General features: G+C 46.7%; 1 protein-coding gene across 1 annotated transcript; it reads left to right on the top strand.

Moving 5' to 3' along the window:
* The first annotated feature begins 1,165 nt into the window (after window positions 1–1,165).
* On the top strand, window positions 1,166–15,158 carry LOC132570080 (trypsin-like). The gene is made up of 7 exons (XM_060236519.1): window positions 1,166–1,208; window positions 1,330–1,635; window positions 3,367–3,672; window positions 8,379–8,538; window positions 9,833–10,089; window positions 13,384–13,520; window positions 14,844–15,158. The coding sequence occupies exons 1-7, from the start codon at window positions 1,166–1,168 to the stop codon at window positions 14,991–14,993; spliced, it is 1,359 nt and encodes a 452-aa protein (XP_060092502.1). The 3' UTR covers window positions 14,994–15,158.
* Window positions 15,159–18,042: the final 2,884 nt, after the last annotated feature.

Below are 18,042 nucleotides of genomic sequence, written 5' to 3'. Positions count from 1 at the left end.
CCACCTTCAAGAGGGGTTTAAATAAAAATATGGAGCACAGGTCCATCAGTGGCTATTAGCCACAGTGTGTGTGTGTGTGTGTGTGTATATATATATAAATTTTTTTTGCCACTGTGTGACACAGAGTGTTGGACTGGATGGGCCATTGGCCTGATCTAACATGGCTTCTCTTATGTTCTTATGTTCTAACTACTGGCTACCTCAGGAAATCTATGATCTGATCTCCCAATGCAATTTTTAAAAACTATAACGAGGAGCCATGGCTTGGCGAAGGGGATTTAAGTCTTCCTATAACCGTATCATTCTGCTGAAAAAAACCTGCTATTCTGGGTGCACTCTTGCCAGGAAAAGAAAACAGGAAAACCAAAGTGTCATCTCTCCAATATCACCAACACACCTACTTCACATGGACACATCAGGACGTTGCTCGCAATGTTTCTGTTTGGGAATGGGTGGGCAGGAGCACATGAAAGTGGGGCATCCCCCAACCCACCTGGGGAATGGTGATCCTATACGTCCACCGTGCCACTTCAGGATTCTACCATCTTGTTCTTCTGCACATCCAGGCCAGATCTCAGTCCTGATAATTAAAATACGCCTGCACTGCTTTAATCAGGTTTCAACGGATTAAGCATTGAATTAGTGCAATCAAAGCTGGCAGCTCCAGTGCTGCCCGTTGCAATGCCACAAGCAGAACGCATTTGTTGGCGCTAGGCTTCCTAGTCTGGAGGGTTCCAGGAACAATGACTGATCTCCATATTATAGAGAGCAGTTCCTCTGGAGAAAATGACTCCTGTAGGAGGTGCACTCTATTGTATTATGCCCAGGAGTGGATTTCTAGAAGGAGCTCCTTTGCATATTAGACCACCCACCCCTGATGTAGCCAGCTTACAAGGCTCTTTTTTGTAAGCTCTTGGAGGATTGGCTACACTAGGGGTGTGTGGCCTAATATGCAAAGGAGCTCTTGCTAGAATTCCACCCCTGATTATGCCCATTGAGTTCCTTCCCTTGCCCAAATCCTGCCCACTCTAGGCTCCACCTCCAGATCTCTAGGTATTTCCCAATCTGGAGATGGCAAACTTAGGCTTTGAGTCTGAGAAGGAAGTAACACACAGTAAGTTCAATAAAGTTAATCAGAAGCTTATCCCGCTCTCTATGAGCAGAGATGTGGATCGGCTGGGGCATCCTCCTTTGGCTCCTGGAAGTCAGTAAGTCTTTATCAGGTTCAAAAGGTTATTCTTTAGAGAATGCTCTCAAATTCCACATCTGAGCCACTGTTTTCTACTGATGTTACTGTCAAGTCTTTTCCCTCCTTCTTTTTCCTCCCAGGATGCTCCAGTGACGAGGTCACTCAACAACTGAGTCTGGTTCTGGAAGAAGATCAACCTGCCCAGCTTGAGTGCTACCCTGCAAACGGACACAATGCTATGTACTGGTACCGGCAGGATGCAGGGCAGGGTCCACAGCTTCTCTTTTTGTTCCAGAATAATCAGCCAATAGACACCGGCAACCCTCTTCCACGTTTCACAGCTGAGTGGCCCCGGACAAGGACCTGTGAACTGAACATTTCGTCTGTGAAGCGAGAGGATTCGTCTGTGTATCTCTGTGCGAGCAGCCTAGACACAGCACTTCAAAGTCACCTCCTCTTCCTACAAATACCTCTGTGCGTATGATGTGTAAGGCTGGAACCCTCATGTCAGAAGAGAAACACTGACTGGAAGGCGAAGCTAACCTGCTTTCCTGCTCTCTCCCATAAGCATCTATAATCTAATAATCATCTTTAATCTAATTAAACTCAGTTTCGGGCCTCTACATTTTCCATGGCGGAGCCAAGTTGTGCCAAAATGAGTGAGAGATAGAAAGAATATGCTCCACAAATAGGAGAAATGGCAACACTTCTGTAGAACAACAGAACCAATCCTCAGACAAGAACCAGTGGAGATAGTATCTTTTTAGGGTAACGAGATCCCCTCACCATAGTGGTGGGGGGATTTGGGGGGTGTTCCAGGGGTGAGCAGGATATCATGCACAATGTCTTTGATGTTATGACCACCCAGAAGTGACATCATTGCAGTGGCGATATCACAAACAAAACTCTGGTTTTGGCCTTCAAAACCATAGTTTCCCCAAGAAGCAGAGCATCGCCACATGACACAATGACATCATATAACCCAGAAGTGACATCATCACATCACAGATATCAGACAGCAATGTCCCTGTTTGGGGGCGGGGTTCCCTGTTTGGGGTTTTTTGGATTGAAGCCCCCAAAAGCAGGGGAACCCTCAATGGGACCAGGCAACCCTATATATTTTAGGGTTGCAACCTTCTATGTGGGGCCCTCCTGGATTTCTTGTAGCATTACAAATGATCTCCAGACTATAGAGATTAGTTCCCCTGGGGGAAAAGGTAGTTTCAAAGGGTACACTGTATGACATCACATCCCTGCTGAGCACCTTCCCATTGAACTCCATCCCCTGGCTCCAGCTCCAAATATCCGGCAACTTCCCAACACAGAATTGGCAAACCTATGATCTGCCTCAATGCTCACGCACAGGGGTTTTTTTGAGCAGAAACGAAGAAAGGTCAACCTGCAATTCTGGAATGTCGTTCCGGCTGGTGCAGCGACAGGGGGTGTGGCTTGATATGCAAATGAGTTCTTGCTGGGCTTTTTCTACAAAAAAGCCCAGCAAGAACTCATTTGCATATCAAGCCACACCCCCTGTCGCTGCACCAGCCGGAACAACAAAAAAGCCCTGTGTGAAACCATATTGACATCAGGGTTTCTGCTGGGCTTTTTCTACAAAAAAATGTCCTGCTTCCTCGTGATCGCTTAACTCTCTCAATTCAGTTAGAGCAATTACATCAGAGAAGTCCACTTTCTACCCAATGTAATGCTGTTAAGAGCAGCCCACTTCTTGGAGCCTGAGAAGGAAGCACGCATTGAATCTTTACACACACAAGCTCACTCTCCCAGCAGAGATGTGGACTGGATGGTGTGTGGCCATTTGTGTCCTGGAACTAGATAGGTCCTTGGCTCAAAATATTTTTTCTTCTTAGAAGATTTCTTAGAGGGTTGCCAGATCACTGGCAGGGGATGTGGGGCTAGGATCACAACACTGCATTGCAAAACCCTTACAGATTTGGGGATGGAGCCTGGAGAGGACAGGGACCTCAGTGGGGTACAATTCCATAGAGTCCACCCTCCAAAGCATCTGTTCTCTCCAGGGGAATTGATCTCCGTAGTCTGGAGATGAGGTGTAATTCCAGGGGATCCCCAGGTCCCACCTGGAGGCTGGCATCCCTAAAAGCTTTACTGTTTTCAATTAAATTCACCGTCATTTTCATTCCCCTTTCATTTTCTTCCAGGAGGTACTAATGCTGAGATCACTCAACAGTCGAGTCTGGTTCTGCAAGCAGGCCAAGCTGCCCGCTTCAAGTGCCACCAAACAAATAAGCACGACCACATGTACTGGTACCAGCAGAAGGCAGGGAAGGGCCCGGTGTTTCTCTACTACTTCCTTAATAAAGAAGAACAACAGGGAGGTGACGGTTTGGAGCAGTTCTCTGCTATGCAGCCTGAGACGTACCGCTTGAACCTGACCGTTTCGCCTATGAAGCAAGCAGATTCGGCCGCTTATCTCTGTGCCAGCAGCCAAAACACAGCACTTCAGAGTAGGGTTACCAAGTCCAATTCAAGAAATATCTGGGGACTTTGGGGGTGGAGCCAGGAGACTTTGGGGATGGAGCCAGGAGACATTAGGGGCGGAGCCAGGAGCAAGGGTGTGACAAGCATAAATGAACTCCAAGGGAGTTCCAGCCATCACATTTAAAGGGACCGCATACCTTTTCAATGCCTTTCTTCCATAGGAAATAATGAAGGATAGGGGCACCTTCTTTTGGGGCTCATAGAATTGGACCCCCTGGTCCAATCGTTTTGAAACTTGGGGGGTATTTTGGGGGGGGGCAGCACTAGATGCTATACTGAAAATTTGGTGCCTCTACCCCAAAAAACAGCCCCCCAGAGCCCCAGATACCCACGGATCAATTCTCCATGATTTTCTATGGGAATAAATCTCCATAGGGAATAATAGAGTTCCCAGCAGACATTTCCCTCCCCTCCCCCCGCTTTCTGATGACCCTGAAGCGGGGGGAGGGGCTCCAAACCGGGGGATCCCCTGACCCCACCTGGGGATTGGCAACCCTACTTCAGAGTCACTGCCAATTCCTACAAAAACCTGCTCACATCAACAAATAGTGTGTGGCTACAGAAACAGAGGTTACCAGAGAAATGCAGCATTTCCTATCCTGGGCTTCTCTTGTCATGCTAATTTCTGGGCTGGGGTGGCTGCACTTTCAAGGGATATTGGGGGTGGGGGGTGGGCTCCAACTGTCAACTGTTTCCTCTCCCCACCCCATTACTGACTTTCCTGAGCTAGAGTGGTGTACAAGTCCCACTGTTCACCATCTTTTCATAGTCATAGCAACCGCACCTGCAGAATGCTCCCTTTACCACACTGAACCTCAGTTCCCACAAACAGCATGTCACATGGTTAACCTGTGTCTGGGCCGCACCACTTCAGATTTAAAGGGGGTGCTCAGGTCCTTGAATATTTTTGTGTGTTTATTAAAATATGTATTTATTAAAATAGACGATTAGAATTTATCTCCTGTCTTTCCTTGTGGTTCAAGGTGGCTTACCACAATAATTTAAAACGTTTTCTGTTAAGAGCAGGCCTTGGATTCAGCAGGAGCTCACAGGAGCAGAGCTCGTGAACCTTTCTGAGGGTCCTTCCCCACCTACCTTGTCCATTGAATAGTACGTGCAGCTGCATAACAATCCCTGGATTAGGAGAGCAGGCAGCCAGCCAGCCGCCAGGGGCTTTGCCACACCCCTGCAGCCCTCATTAACCCCTGGAGAAGCCCACATCACCCTTTCTCCTCTTCTTATGTGATTTTGGATGGTGAGTGGCTTGCTGGCCTTTTGACTGGGGGAGGCAGGAGAACCCCAGGCAAGTGAGGCCATGAAGCCCTGTTTTCCATCTTGCTGTGCACTAGGGGATTCTCTGCTGTGTTATCAGCCACTGTGAAAATTGAAAAAGAGTCACACGATCTCATAATATGGGAGGATCATGCTATGTGTACAGAATGCATGGTGGAACCCACTGACACTGACTCAGCTGATAAGAACTTGCTTGTGGTTCCTGGCCCAAGAGATATCTGGCTGACATCGACCAGGGCCAAGGCTTTTAGCGCCCTGGACTCAACCTGGTGGAACTCTCTGCCGAGTAACATCCATGCCCTGTGGGACCTGGTGCAATACCACAGGACCTGTAAGACCAAGATGTCCCTCCAGATGTTCTGTTGAGGACAGTGACAGCATCCATCTTTGCTGGCACTCTCACTGCCTCCCCCTCCCTGCAAGGTGATAGCACTTCTGGAAATTTTTTGACCACCATCTGTCTAAATTGAATTGCTGTTTGAATTTTATTGTAATTTTTAATGCTGCCATCTCCTATGATATGTCTGTTTTAATGTGCTATTGTACATCGACCTGAGCCCTATTGCAAGGAATGGGCTGTATAAAAATGGAATACAATACAATAAATAATTCAGTACAGAGTTCGGGCATTCTGTTGGATCCTGCCCTACTGATAGAAAACACCATGGGTGCAAAAAATGATAGTTGGCAGAGAGGTTGTTCCCCCTTCCCGAAAGATGATTTGGCTACACTGACCCCTGCTACTTTAACTTCCAAACTTGACTACTGTAACACACTCTAAATGGGGCTGCCCTTGAAGACAAGAGGAACATTTCCATTTGTGTGAAAAACAGCGGCCTGCTTTTTGGCTGGAAAAAGTCAATCCAACCTTCTCAGTCTGATTTTTGAAAGAATATCATTAGTTACCCATTTTCCAATTCAAGGTTCCGGACCCTTGGTAATCTGAGACCCACGTCGCTCCCCATGCAAAGATGGCCCTCGGAAATCTTTGCACAGATGTCATGGGAGTTGATCAGTACAGTGAGCGTTCAAAGTCATGGCAAGTCTGCCCTTTCTATTCTTGGAAATACCAACCTTGATAACAGGCTCAAAGTTATTCCAAGACCCTGGGAAGCGAAAAGCTGCTGCAGCTTTGGGAGCTGGCAAGATAAGGCCTACAGGCAGGTATTTAGGGTGTGAGGTCTTCCCTGGCAATTTCCTCTTGCAGCAGGTAGAGAACGTGACCGCTGACGGAGAAGCCATGACGTTCCTTCTGCTCCTTGTCTGCCTGGGTGCAGCTGGTGGGTTCTATAGTTCTGTTTCTTATTGCTCAGGTTTGAGATCAGCCAATCTCATATCTTTATTGGCCAGTCTGACGCAGGTGCTGCTAAAGGTAGTGTGACCGATGCCCTCCAAATTATTTGTGACCTTGTTTGGGTCACCATACGAAGCTCCTGTAAGATGAGGCCGAAAGTTGGCCTGCTTAAGCCTAGTATTTCTATTGGCAGTGGCTTTCTAGCATGGAGAGATCTTTCATAACCATTGATGCTTGAGATATTTCTAAATGGAGAAGTGAAGGACGTTTAGGATCTTGTGCATATGCTTTGCCACTGAGCCAAGGGCCATGCTGAAACAAAAGAATGGCTGGATGGAGACCTGAAACGAAGGTGTGATGTTCCAACCACTGAACCTTAGATGGAATGGTGGCCATTTCACCAAGCAGACAAAATTGATTTATCCTCCTGACTTGGCTCATATTGTTTTAATATATTGGCCAATTGCGGTTTTATGTTTGAATTGCATAGAGATGTTTGAGCAAGATTTGTTTTTAGCCTGCTGTGAAGACCCCCTCCAGTAGGGGATTATTGGAGCACGGCAGATGCGAGTTCAATTTCTTGTTCACCTCCAAAGGTCTGCGGGTCGTTTGCTAAAGTCCTGCCTTAGCCAAATAGACCTTTATCAGAGTTATTATAAGGCTAAATGGGTCAGGAACTTTAAAATTTTTGGTTGCATTCACAAGCATTGTGTGTGTTCTGTACCATCTGGCCATTTCCAGCTTATAGCTATGAATTCATGACCTCCAAAATGTCCTATCATTAACAGCAGTGGTGGGATTCAGCAGGTTCGCACCAGTTCTATGGAACCGTTACCTAATGTGCCATCAGTTCTATAGAACCGTTTGTTGGTCGGGCGCCTGCTGTTAACCGCTGCCTCCCCCTTCACCGCTGAGCAGCAGGAGGAGGAGGAAGGGGTCGCCTTTGCTTTCTGCGCCCCGATGAAGGTGAGGCTGGAGGAAACGGCGGGCTCCATAGGGCAGCGAGACCAGGCTACTCATTCAGTAGTTCATGGAGAGCAACATCTACGATTGCCATCAACCAAAAGAGCCATATTTATTTCCATCCCTGGCAGGAGGACTGCACTTTAAGGAGGATTGCAGCTTACCTGTTCCACTGGTGGCTATTTCAAAGTGAGAACCAGCTATCAGCCACAAGCCCCATTAGGCAAAGTCTTTGGTCTACTTTCCTGAAACATGGGCCAGGTCCTGCACTGGGGAACAGTACTCAGAAAAGCATGCCAAAGAGCCACATGTGGCTTCCAATCCATTGAGTGAAAAACACTGATCCAACTGTAACAATATACAACTGGAATCTTTGTGGCAGGGTGCAGCTTTTAAAGAGCTCTTCTACACAATCCTTCAGAGCGCTCCCTAACCTGCAGTGCTGGTATAGTTTAGTGGCTCAGCCACAAACCACAAAGCTCCAGGTTCATATCTCACCTATAAATGAATTTAGTGGGTGGTCTTATGCAGTGGTGGGATTCAAATAAATTAACAACAGTTTAGTTGTCTTTACCTCTTTTACTGTTCTTATTGCAGTATTTAATGCGTGAATTATTAAACTACCTTTCAGTATATCTTTTGGTATAGTTAAAATGGTCATTAGGACATAGAACCTGTTGTTAATTTATTTGAATCCCACCACTGATTAACAGCCTTGCTTGGGTTTTGCAAACTGAAGGCTGCGGCTTCCTTGAATGAGTCAGCCTGTCTCACGTTGAGTTTCAATAGAAGGCATTTTTCTTCCTTGCTTCTGTTTTCCTCAAGGCTGGAAACAACATGCTGCCCAGACTGCTAACAGCGGCAGTTCCAAACAGAGAAATGGATTTCTGTAGGCTGGAATTTTGGATAAGACTGCGAGCGCGTTAGAAAACCTCATCATTTAAGCATTAGAAAACCGCTGGTTGTCTCACTCTGGTTAATCCAGACGATTGATGCCTTCGTTGCCTGCGAATCAATCTTCTGAATGTCGATGATATGAAAGTGTCAGGTCTTTACAGGTTTTCTTGAGCAAATGCTTATGGTTTTCTTTTAGTCGGTTGAATATGATCTTGCTTCCTACAGCGGCTTTCCCCTTTGATGACGATGACAAGATTGTAGGGGGTTACACCTGCCTGGAGCACTCCCTCCCCTACCAGGTTTCTCTGAATGCGGGGTACCACTTTTGCGGGGGCTCCCTCATCGACGATCAATGGGTCCTCTCAGCAGCTCACTGCTACCAGTCGTGAGTATGCAATAAATATTATTTAGTTCTGTCTTATTAATGGGGTTCATTTTTGTTGTTCTGCTTTCAGACCAACTAAGTTTGTGTGGGATAAGCAGGAAATCCAGATGTCGTAGATGTCTTTATGCTCTGATCCACTAGAGGCCTCCTTGTGCTTATAAAACACAGTTCTTTGATGATTTTGGTCCAGAATCAAAACTTATTTCACCTCATGCCCAGGGCTTTTTTTGTAGCAGGAACTCCTTTGCATATTAGGCCACACACCCCTGATATAGCCAATCCTCCAAGAGCTTACAGGGTTCTTAGTACAGGACCTACTGTAAGCTCCAGGAGAATTGGCTTCATCAGGGGTGTGTGGCCTAATATGCAAAGGAGTTCCTGCTACAAAAAAGCCTTGTTTATGCTGTTCTTCATTTGAGCACCAACTACCCATTTTCTGAGCTGCGATCACACATGCTAAATAATGCACTTTCAATGCACTTCCCAACTGGGTTTTACCATGTGAACTGCCACAATCCAGTTAGAAAGTGCATTGAAAATGGACTGAAGCTGTATTATTTTGCATGGAAGATCGCAGCCCTGGGTATCCATACAGCTTCTTGCAGTTGTGAAGCTGTATGCAAAGAACTGTGCTCTGGGACTATGGGATACTAAAGCTCTTTTGCCCAAAATGTCCCCCGTTTCCCATTAGCCTGCTCTAATGCAACTCACTGATTCACCTGCCAAATCCATAAAGGCAGCACAGTTGATAGGGGAAGGATGAGCAAAATTCACTCAAAGTAGTGCCTGTGGATGTCATGGTGCCAACCTGCACCTTTCCTGGTGCCCATTGAGCGTTTTTAGAAAATAGGTGGAGCCAAGTAGTTTTCTTACCTAGCAGGACCTTGGATTGGCCACTGGAGATCAAAGCGACTGTGCAAATTAAAATAACAGCATTTGGGTGGCAGCTGCCTGAACTGTGTTAGTTTTATTTTCTCAAAGTCCTATTTCCCAGTGTATTTTTTAAAAATATTACTCTTCCCCTTGCACTTGAGCTTCCTCTATGTGTGGCTCCACCTCCTGCCGTGGCCATTTTGAGGTTTGCTCCACCTCCAATAGCAGCCATTTAGTGGTTGTGCCCACCATCCTGTATCAGAATTCCAAAGGTGGATATAGGCTCAAAAAGGCAGGGAACCCTTGCAACAGAGAGAGGAGGTCTGGTGTCCACAGGAAGTTCTTCTTCCTAGGAGAGCATCAGAATAACACAAGAACTGGGAGCTAATGGTTTGCTGTGTCACTCCTCTCATTTCCCCAGTGGCCGCATACAGGTAAGACTCGGGGAACACAACATAGATGTGCTGGAAGGCTCAGAAGAGTTCATTGAAGCCGAGAAACAAATTCGCCACCCTGGCTACAGCCCGAAGAACATGGACAACGATATTATGCTCATCAAGCTGGCCAAACCCGCCACCTTGAACTCCCGCATCCGAGCCATTTCCTTGCCCTCCAAGTGTGTTACAGCTGGGACCGAGTGCCTCATCTCAGGATGGGGGAACACCCTCAGCAATGGATGTGAGTATAGAAGTATCCCCTTCTAGTCACAAATATCCTTTTTCTTTCTGCAGTGATTTGGGTTCAAATTGACCCATAAACCTGTTTCTCTTAAATGCAAAGATCAGCTGCAAGATCCCATGATTAGAAGCGGAACAACCTCTGGGCAGGGTAAAAGAGAACTTAACTCTATCCTCTCTGACCACTTTCTATCAGAATCCAATGTCCCCACTCAGAGCTTTTTTTTGTAGCAGGAACTCCTTTGCATATTAGGCCACATACCCCTGATGAAGCCAATCCTCCAAGAGCTAACAGGGCTCTTCTTACAGGGCCTACTGTACCCTCCAGGAGGATTGGCTGCATCAGGGGTTTGTGGCCTAATATACAAAGGAGTTCCTGCAACAAAAAATCCCACTTCATTTTCACCAGTGATGAGAAAGGATGCCCACATCAGAGTTGCATTTCTCCAATTAGTGAATGAGTATGAGTGAATGAGTATGAGTGAATGCAGATCTACAGAGCAGGAAATCTGGGTTTGGAGGTAAGGCCAGGAGAAAGGATACTTCATAGCTGGTCACATCTCTCCATCCACACCTCTCAATCCTTCCTTGTCATCTTCTTGCAGTGCTAGATCTGAGTTTGTTGGAGTTACCCAGAACTCTGACAACATCTGTATGCTACACTCCTTAGATTTTACCACTTCAGACTGTGCTCAGGAATGGGAATCGGACTCTTCTTCAAATAAAATAATCTGCTGGAATGAAATGTAGCAGATCTGACAGGTTAGGCTAGAACTCATATCTCCAACATACTATTTTCAGAATGTGGACTGAGAGTTTGGTTGTTTGTTTGCATGTGAACATATGGTTCTCCAAACACACTTGCTCTCTGAAGTGGTACAGTCCCGTCAATCCCTATCAATCCATGGTTCAATAGATTTTCCTGCTCTCTAGTTTCCAGGTAGTCCCAACACATCTTTATTCTTTTGAAAGCCAGTTTGGTGTAGCGGTTAAGTGCACGGACTCTTATCTGGGAGAACAGGGTTTGATTCCCCACTCCTCCACTTGCAGATGTTGGAATGGCCTTGGGTTAGCCATAGCTTTTGCAGAGTTGTCCTTGAAAGGGCAGCTTCTCTGAAAGATCTCTCAGCCCCACCTACCTTATAGGGTGTTTGTTGTGGGGGAGAAAAATAAAGGAGATTGTGAGCCACTCTGAGATTCAGAGTGAAGGGCAGAATATAAATCCAATATCATCATCAACAACTACTGGTATGACCCTGGGTCAATCACAAGTTCTCTCAGAGCTGTTCTCTCAAGAGCAGTTCTCGAAAGAGCTCTCTCAGTCCCATCTCCCTCACAGGGTGTCTGTGGTGGGGAGAAGGGAAGGAACCTGTAAGCCCCTGAGATTCCGTGAAGAGCAGGGTATAAATCCATATCTTAAGAACATAAGAGAAGCCATGTTGGATCAGGCCAATGACCCATCCAGTCCAACACTCTGTGTCACACAGTGGGCAAAAAAACAACAAACAGGCACCATCATAGGCTTCCCAATCCCCAGGTCCCAGTGGGGGATCCCCCAGTTTTACAGGCTTCCCCCTGCCCCCAGCCAGCTGGCCGGTGGGGAAGCCGCACCCACACAACCACCATGCAGCTCTAGATCTCTGGGAGGTTTAGAAACCTGTAAACTGGTGTGTGTGTCTGTGTGCCTTTAAAGTTGAGCAGGAAGTACTTCATGGGAAGGGTCAGCAACACAGTCCCTCGGTTTGTTTTGCTTTTGTTTTAGAGCAACTAAGTGTGTGTGTGTGTGTGAGAGAGAGAGAGCAGCATAGCTCTTTTCAGATGTCATTGTGGAGGAACCAGACCCAGTAAGTGTGTGTGTGTGTGTGTGTGTGAGAGAGAGATAGGGTTGCCAAGTCCAATTTAAGAAATATCTGGGGATTTTGGGGGTGGAGCCAGGAAACTTTGGGGGTGGAGCCAGGAGACATTAGGGGTGAAGCCAAGATCAAGGCTGTGACAAGCATAATTGAACTCCAAAGGGAGTTCCAGCCATCATATTTAAAGGGACGGCACACCTTTTCAATGCCTTCCTTCCATAGGAAATAATGAAGGATAGGGGCACCTTCTTTTGGGGCTCATAGAATTGGACCCCCTGGTCCAATCGTTTTGAAACTTGGGGGATATTTTGGGGAGAGGGACTAGATGCTGTACTGAAAATGTGGTGCCTCTATCTCAAAAAACAGCCCCCCCCCAGAATCCCAGATACCCGCAGATCAATTCTCTGTGATTTTGTATAGGAATAAATCTCCATAGGGAATAATAGAGTTCCCAGCAGACATTTCCCACCCCTCCCCTGCTTTCTGACAACCCTGAAGCGGGGGGAGGGCCTCCAAACCGGGGGATCCCCTGCCCCCAACTGGGGATTGGCAACCCTAGGGAGAGAGGGTTACCAATCCCCAGGTTTGGAGGCCCTCCCCCCACCCCCCCGCTTTAGGGTCATCAGAAAGCGGCGGGGGAAGGGAAATGGCTACTGGGCAATTATTCCCTACAGAGAACGATTCCCATAGGGAATAATGGGGAATTGATCCATGGGTATCGGGGGCTCTGGGGGGGCTGTGCTTTGAGGTAGAGGCACCAAATTTTCAGTATAGCATCTAGTGCCTCTCCCCAAAATACCCCCCAAGTTTCAAAATGCTTGAACCAGGGATTCCAATTCTATGAGCCCCAAAAGAAGGTGCCCCATCCTTCATGATTTCCTATGGAAGGAAGGCATTTTAAAAGGTGTGCTGTCCCTTTAAATGTGATGGCCAGAACTCCCTTGGAGTTCAATTGTCACACCTTTGCTCCTGGCTCTGCCCCCGATGTCTCCTGGCTCCACCCCCAAAGTCCCCAGATATTTCTTGAATTGGGCTTGGCAACCCTACACCATCAGGAGGTCCATCGGTGGGGCCAGGACACTAGAAGCCCTCCCACTGTGCCCCCCACAGACCAAGAATATAGAGCATCACTGCCCCAGGCAGAGAGTTCCAACAATACCCTGTGGCTAATAGCCACTGATGGACCTCTGCTCCATATGTTGATCCAATCCCCTCTTGAAGCTTTCTATGCTTGCAGCAACCACCACCGCCTGTGGCAGTGAATTCCATGTGTTAATCATGCTTTGGGTGAAGAAATACTTCCTTTTATCAGTTCTAACCCGACTGCTCAGCAATTTCATTGAAAAGGCAGCTTCTGTGAAAGCTCTCTCAGCCCCACCTACCTCACAGAGTGTTTGTTTTCCTTTTTCTCTATCGTCTCCTTTCCCCCCCTCTTGTGACAGACAACTTGCCAGAGCTTCTGCAATGCTTGGATGCTCCAGTCTTAACTGATGCTGAATGCAAGACTGCCCTTCCTGGGAAAATCACTGCTAACATGATGTGCGTGGGGTACTTGGATGGTGGCAAAGATTCCTGCCAGGTGAGATGCCTTTTCTCGCTCTTCCTTCCACCTAGGCAGAATATACTGCATCGATGCTCTTGTCAGTAGGTTGACATCGAGAACAGATCACCTAGAACAGAAGTCCCCAGCCTTTTTGAGACCCGTGAGCACCTTCGACATTTTGACATAGGGTGGTGGGTGCAGCGCAAAATGGCTGCCACAGGAGGCCGAGCCAACCACAAAATGATTGCCACAGTTTAACACCAGTAACGACATAGTGCAGATTCTTGTGGTGTGGTGGTAGCTACTGTCAAAGCAACATTTTTTAAAAATCTGTGCAGTCTATCAAATCTCCAGGAACCAATCAGAGGCCTTGCTGGGCAAAAGCCTTACCTGGCCCTGCCCACTTGCTAAAAGGGCACTAGAAGAGGTATCAGTGGGTGCTCACAGGCACCATGTTGGAGACCCCTGACTTAGAACAGGACACACAAACACACATACACAGGGCTTTTTTTCTGGAAAAACTCTCAAGAAGGAAACGAAGGAAACGAAGGAAACGAAGGAAACTCTCAAGAAGGAAACGAACTCTCAAGAAGGAAACGAAGGAAGAAGAAGAAGAAGAAGACCGCAGATTTATACCCTGCCCTTCTCTCTGAATCAGAGTCTCAGAGCAGCTTACAATCTTCTTTATCTTCTTCCCCCACACCAGACACCCTGTGAAGCGGGTGGAGCTGAGAGAGCTCTCACAGAAGATGCCCTTTCAAGGACAACCTTTACGAGAACTATGACTGACCCAAGGCCATTTCAGCAGCTGCAAGTGGAAGAGTGGGGAATCATACCTGGTTTTCCCAGATAAGAGTCCGCACACTTAATCACTACACCAAACTGGCTCCCAGTTTGGAGGAGAAACATACCTCATGTCTGGGTGCCCCTCATGAACTTTTAAACATTTTTTTAAAAGAATTTTGTTTCCAGAAAGACGTTCCAAAACTGTGTTCCGCTGCGTTCTTCCTCTTGCTTTCCTCGGATCAAGCTATTAATTCTCCGCCAGTCGTTGCACAGCCACATTTTGACTTGCAGCTCCCTCCAATTTCCCTCACAGCTTCTGGATCTCCAAAAAAATAGAGCAGGAAGCTGTGAAGGATATCGGAGGGAGCCGTGGATCAAAATGTGCTCATGCAGCAAAATGTGGGGAATTGATTGCTTGATCCAAGGAAAGCAGAAGCCCAGATGGAGAGCAACTGCTAGTGAGGAATTGGTCTATATTTTGACTCCCCCCCCTAATTCCACTTATAGCAGATATCATGAATCCAGCTTTAGCAAATGGCATATTAATAATTGCCTCTTTTTTCCCTCCGACAGGGTGACTCCGGTGGACCTGTGGTGTGCAACGGGGAGCTCCAGGGAATTGTGTCCTGGGGGGTAGGGTGTGCTCTGAGTGGCTACCCAGGGGTATACACCAAGGTCTGCAACTACGTTGACTGGATCCACGAGACAATTGCAGCCAACTAAAGATCTGTCGCCTGTCTAGCATGCTTAGGAATATTTGCTTGCTTATTTAATTGGCTGCAGTGTTGCTGCAGGAAATGGGATACAGAACAAAACAAATAAAGGCATCTGTGATGGTACCATTTGTTGTTGCCCCCGTTATTAACTCCCGACAACCTTTTAAATGTTTTATTTTGCATCTTAATTTTAATTGAACATGCCGTGACTATTATGCATCTGTTAAATCGAGTCAGGCTTCGGTAGCATCTTTCATATGCACAGCTCTGCATGGATCAGCCCCAGAAATCTTGCCTCCTAATTTTGGTAGTGTTATACAGACATCCTCGGAGATAGTGTAGCCTGACAAAGAAGAATTGGCCCAAGAATTTGGGGTATTTGGTTAATATAGCAGAGTTTTGCCCAGTCATAGAAGTGTGATACTGAGTGCAGTGATAAATCTCCCAAGGAGTATATTGGGGGGCGGGGGGAAGGGTAAACTTAACATTTATTCTAGCAAATCCAGTTCACATTCAGGTTGCTGTCAAAAAAAGAGAGAAGCCTAATCTAAAGAGTACTTTCGCTATCACAAATGGCCAGCTTGTGTGGGAGTATGAGGGCATTGTACCTACAGGAGAGATCTGCAGAGACATTTGTAGCCATGGAAGGCCATGTAAGGGACAAAGAGAGTGATAGGGCAAAGGGAGGAGGGGCGGTCAGAAGGCAGCTCCCAGTTAAGATAAAGAGAGGCATCCCATTCAAGGAGTTACATACTTATACATATTTAGAGTGATGTGGCATCCATCACGGTCCAGGCATCCTGAGTCACTCAATCTAGCACCAAGACCACCAGGTGAGGCTTTCCTTGGCAAGCAGGGATTTGGTTCCAAATCTCACCACAAATCTAGTCCAGTTTTCTAACCGCTACACCACACTGCCTTTCAGGTCTGTTTCCTAGATTTTATTCAACTATTTGAGCTTTGACGTATAGACGGTCCACCATATTCTAGCACATCTAGGTCTATGGATTACCAATGGAATGAGGACCTCGTTTTAGTATCGCTTATTTAAGAAGAACACGCCTCAACCAATTCACGGTGACCCCCATCCATTGGGCATTCCAGGTGAGAGATGAGCAGAGGTGGTTTGTTATTGCCTTCCTTTGCATAGGACACCAGTCCTGCTTGGAAGTCTCACATCCACATACTGACTGTAGCCAACCCAACTTAGTTCCCAAGCTCTGAGAAGCTTGGGCTAAGCAGGACTACGTGAGCTGCTATCCCCTTACGTAAAGGACAGACTAAATGGCTATAGGCAGGGGCTCCAACCTTTTTGAGCCAATAGGTATCTTTGGAATTCTGACACAGGATGGTGGCTTTTTTTTGTAGCAGGAACTCTTTTGCATATTAGGCCATGCACCCCTGATGAAGCCAATTCTCCAAGAGCTTACAGAATCTTATTACAGGGCCTACTGTCAACTCCAGGAGGATTGGCTACATCAGAAGTACGTGGCCTAATATGCAAAGGAGTTCCTGCTACAAAAAAAAAAGCCCTGGTGGGAACAATCAGCCAAAGGAAGATAAAGTACAGCGAACAAGAAGAGTAATTTTTAACAGCACTCTGGGAAAGAGGAACGTTAGAGAGAATCAAACCAACATTAGTGGCAGCTATCTCTAAAGCAGTGTTATTGTAATCTGTATAGCAAATCAGATCTCCAGCATCCTGTCAGAAGCCATGCTGGGCAAAAGCTCTATCCGGCTCCACCCACTTTCTGAAAACACTTGGCCAGCACCAGTTATGGTGTTGGAGGGGGACGCCATAGCATCCATGACCACCACATTGGGGGGGGGGGAGCTGTTATAGGGTACGCGAAGGGCTCTTTTTCTAGCAGGAGCTCCTCTGCATATTAGGCCACACCCTCCTGATGTAGCCAATTCTCCAAGAGCTTAGGGGGCTCTTAGTACAGGGCCTGCTGTAAGCTCCAGGATGATTGGCTACAACAGGGGGGTTGTGGCCTAATATGCAGAGGAGCTTCTGCTAGAAAAAGAGCCCTGCGTGAATCTATGATTGCACATCTTTTGTTGTGCAGGTCCCAATATTCCTGTGCGATATGGTAGCATGTATTACAAACAAACACATCAAAATTTTCTCTAGCAGCCTTGACAGTATTAACTGCTCTCCTGCTAAACTGCACTTCTGCATGTGATATTATGGTGCTATTGGAATTAGTGAAATTAGAGAGACCGCTCTGAATTTCTGTCCAAGTGTGCCTCAGGAGCTAGATTATGACTTTTCCAAAGCAACATACAGAACACAGTTAAGAACAACTTTTAAAAGAGGCAGCAGAGGTCAGGCATATCTGAAAGCCCCCCCACTCCAGATGGGTTGAGGTAACTGACTAATGAAAGAAAGGCACTTTGAGCATGCCCAGAGATACACTCATTTTTTAATGCATGTTGCCTCTCAGCAGGGCTTTCTGTGTAGAAAAAGCCCAGCAGGACCTCATTTGCATATTAGGCCACACCCCTGACATCACCATTGTTCTGCACAGGTTTTTTAAAGAAAAACCAGCAGGAACTCATTTGCATATTAGACCACACCCCTGACACCAAACCAGCTGGAACTGCATTCCTGCTAAAAAGAGCAAGAAAAAAAGCCCTGCCGCTCAGCTAATATTTGTGGCACTAGCAAAGTCTGGTTTCTTCAGCACAAGCCCCCATCCGCAAATCATCTAGGGAAACATCTTTGACTTTGTTGAGGCCTAGAATTCTCCCAGACTTATGACAGATCTTCAGAAGGTGCTCCAGAAAAACAGAAAAATGGCCACTTCAGAGGGTGGAGTCTATGGTATCACCCCCCCCCCCAGCACCTGCCCTTGGTTCCACCCCCAAATCACCAGTAAATTCCCCATCTGGAGTTGGTAATGCTATTGGTTCAAGTAGAGTAGCAAGCCTCCAGGTGGGACCAATGAAACAGAAACAGCGCTGAGAATAGAACCTCGAAGGAAGAAACTTCATATTCTCATGTACTGTATAATAAAATATTCACTTTAATCTGCTCTTACGAGCAATCTATT

This window comes from Heteronotia binoei, chromosome 4 (assembly GCF_032191835.1).
Source record: "Heteronotia binoei isolate CCM8104 ecotype False Entrance Well chromosome 4, APGP_CSIRO_Hbin_v1, whole genome shotgun sequence".
Lineage (NCBI taxonomy): Eukaryota > Metazoa > Chordata > Lepidosauria > Squamata > Gekkonidae > Heteronotia > Heteronotia binoei.
Note: the sequence above shows the minus strand (reverse complement) of the source record. Positions and strands in the feature narration are given on the sequence as shown.

Bases quoted from the DNA above. Each gene is read 5' to 3' on its own strand.
- LOC132570080 (XM_060236519.1), top strand. From the start codon at position 1,166: ATGTGGATCGGCTGGGGCATCCTCCTTTGGCTCCTGGAAGTCA. The intron at 1,636-3,366 runs GTCACCTCCTCT...ATTTTCTTCCAG, and splicing joins CCTAGACACAGCACTTCAAA to GAGGTACTAATGCTGAGATC. The intron at 3,673-8,378 runs GTAGGGTTACCA...TGCTTCCTACAG, and splicing joins CCAAAACACAGCACTTCAGA to CGGCTTTCCCCTTTGATGAC.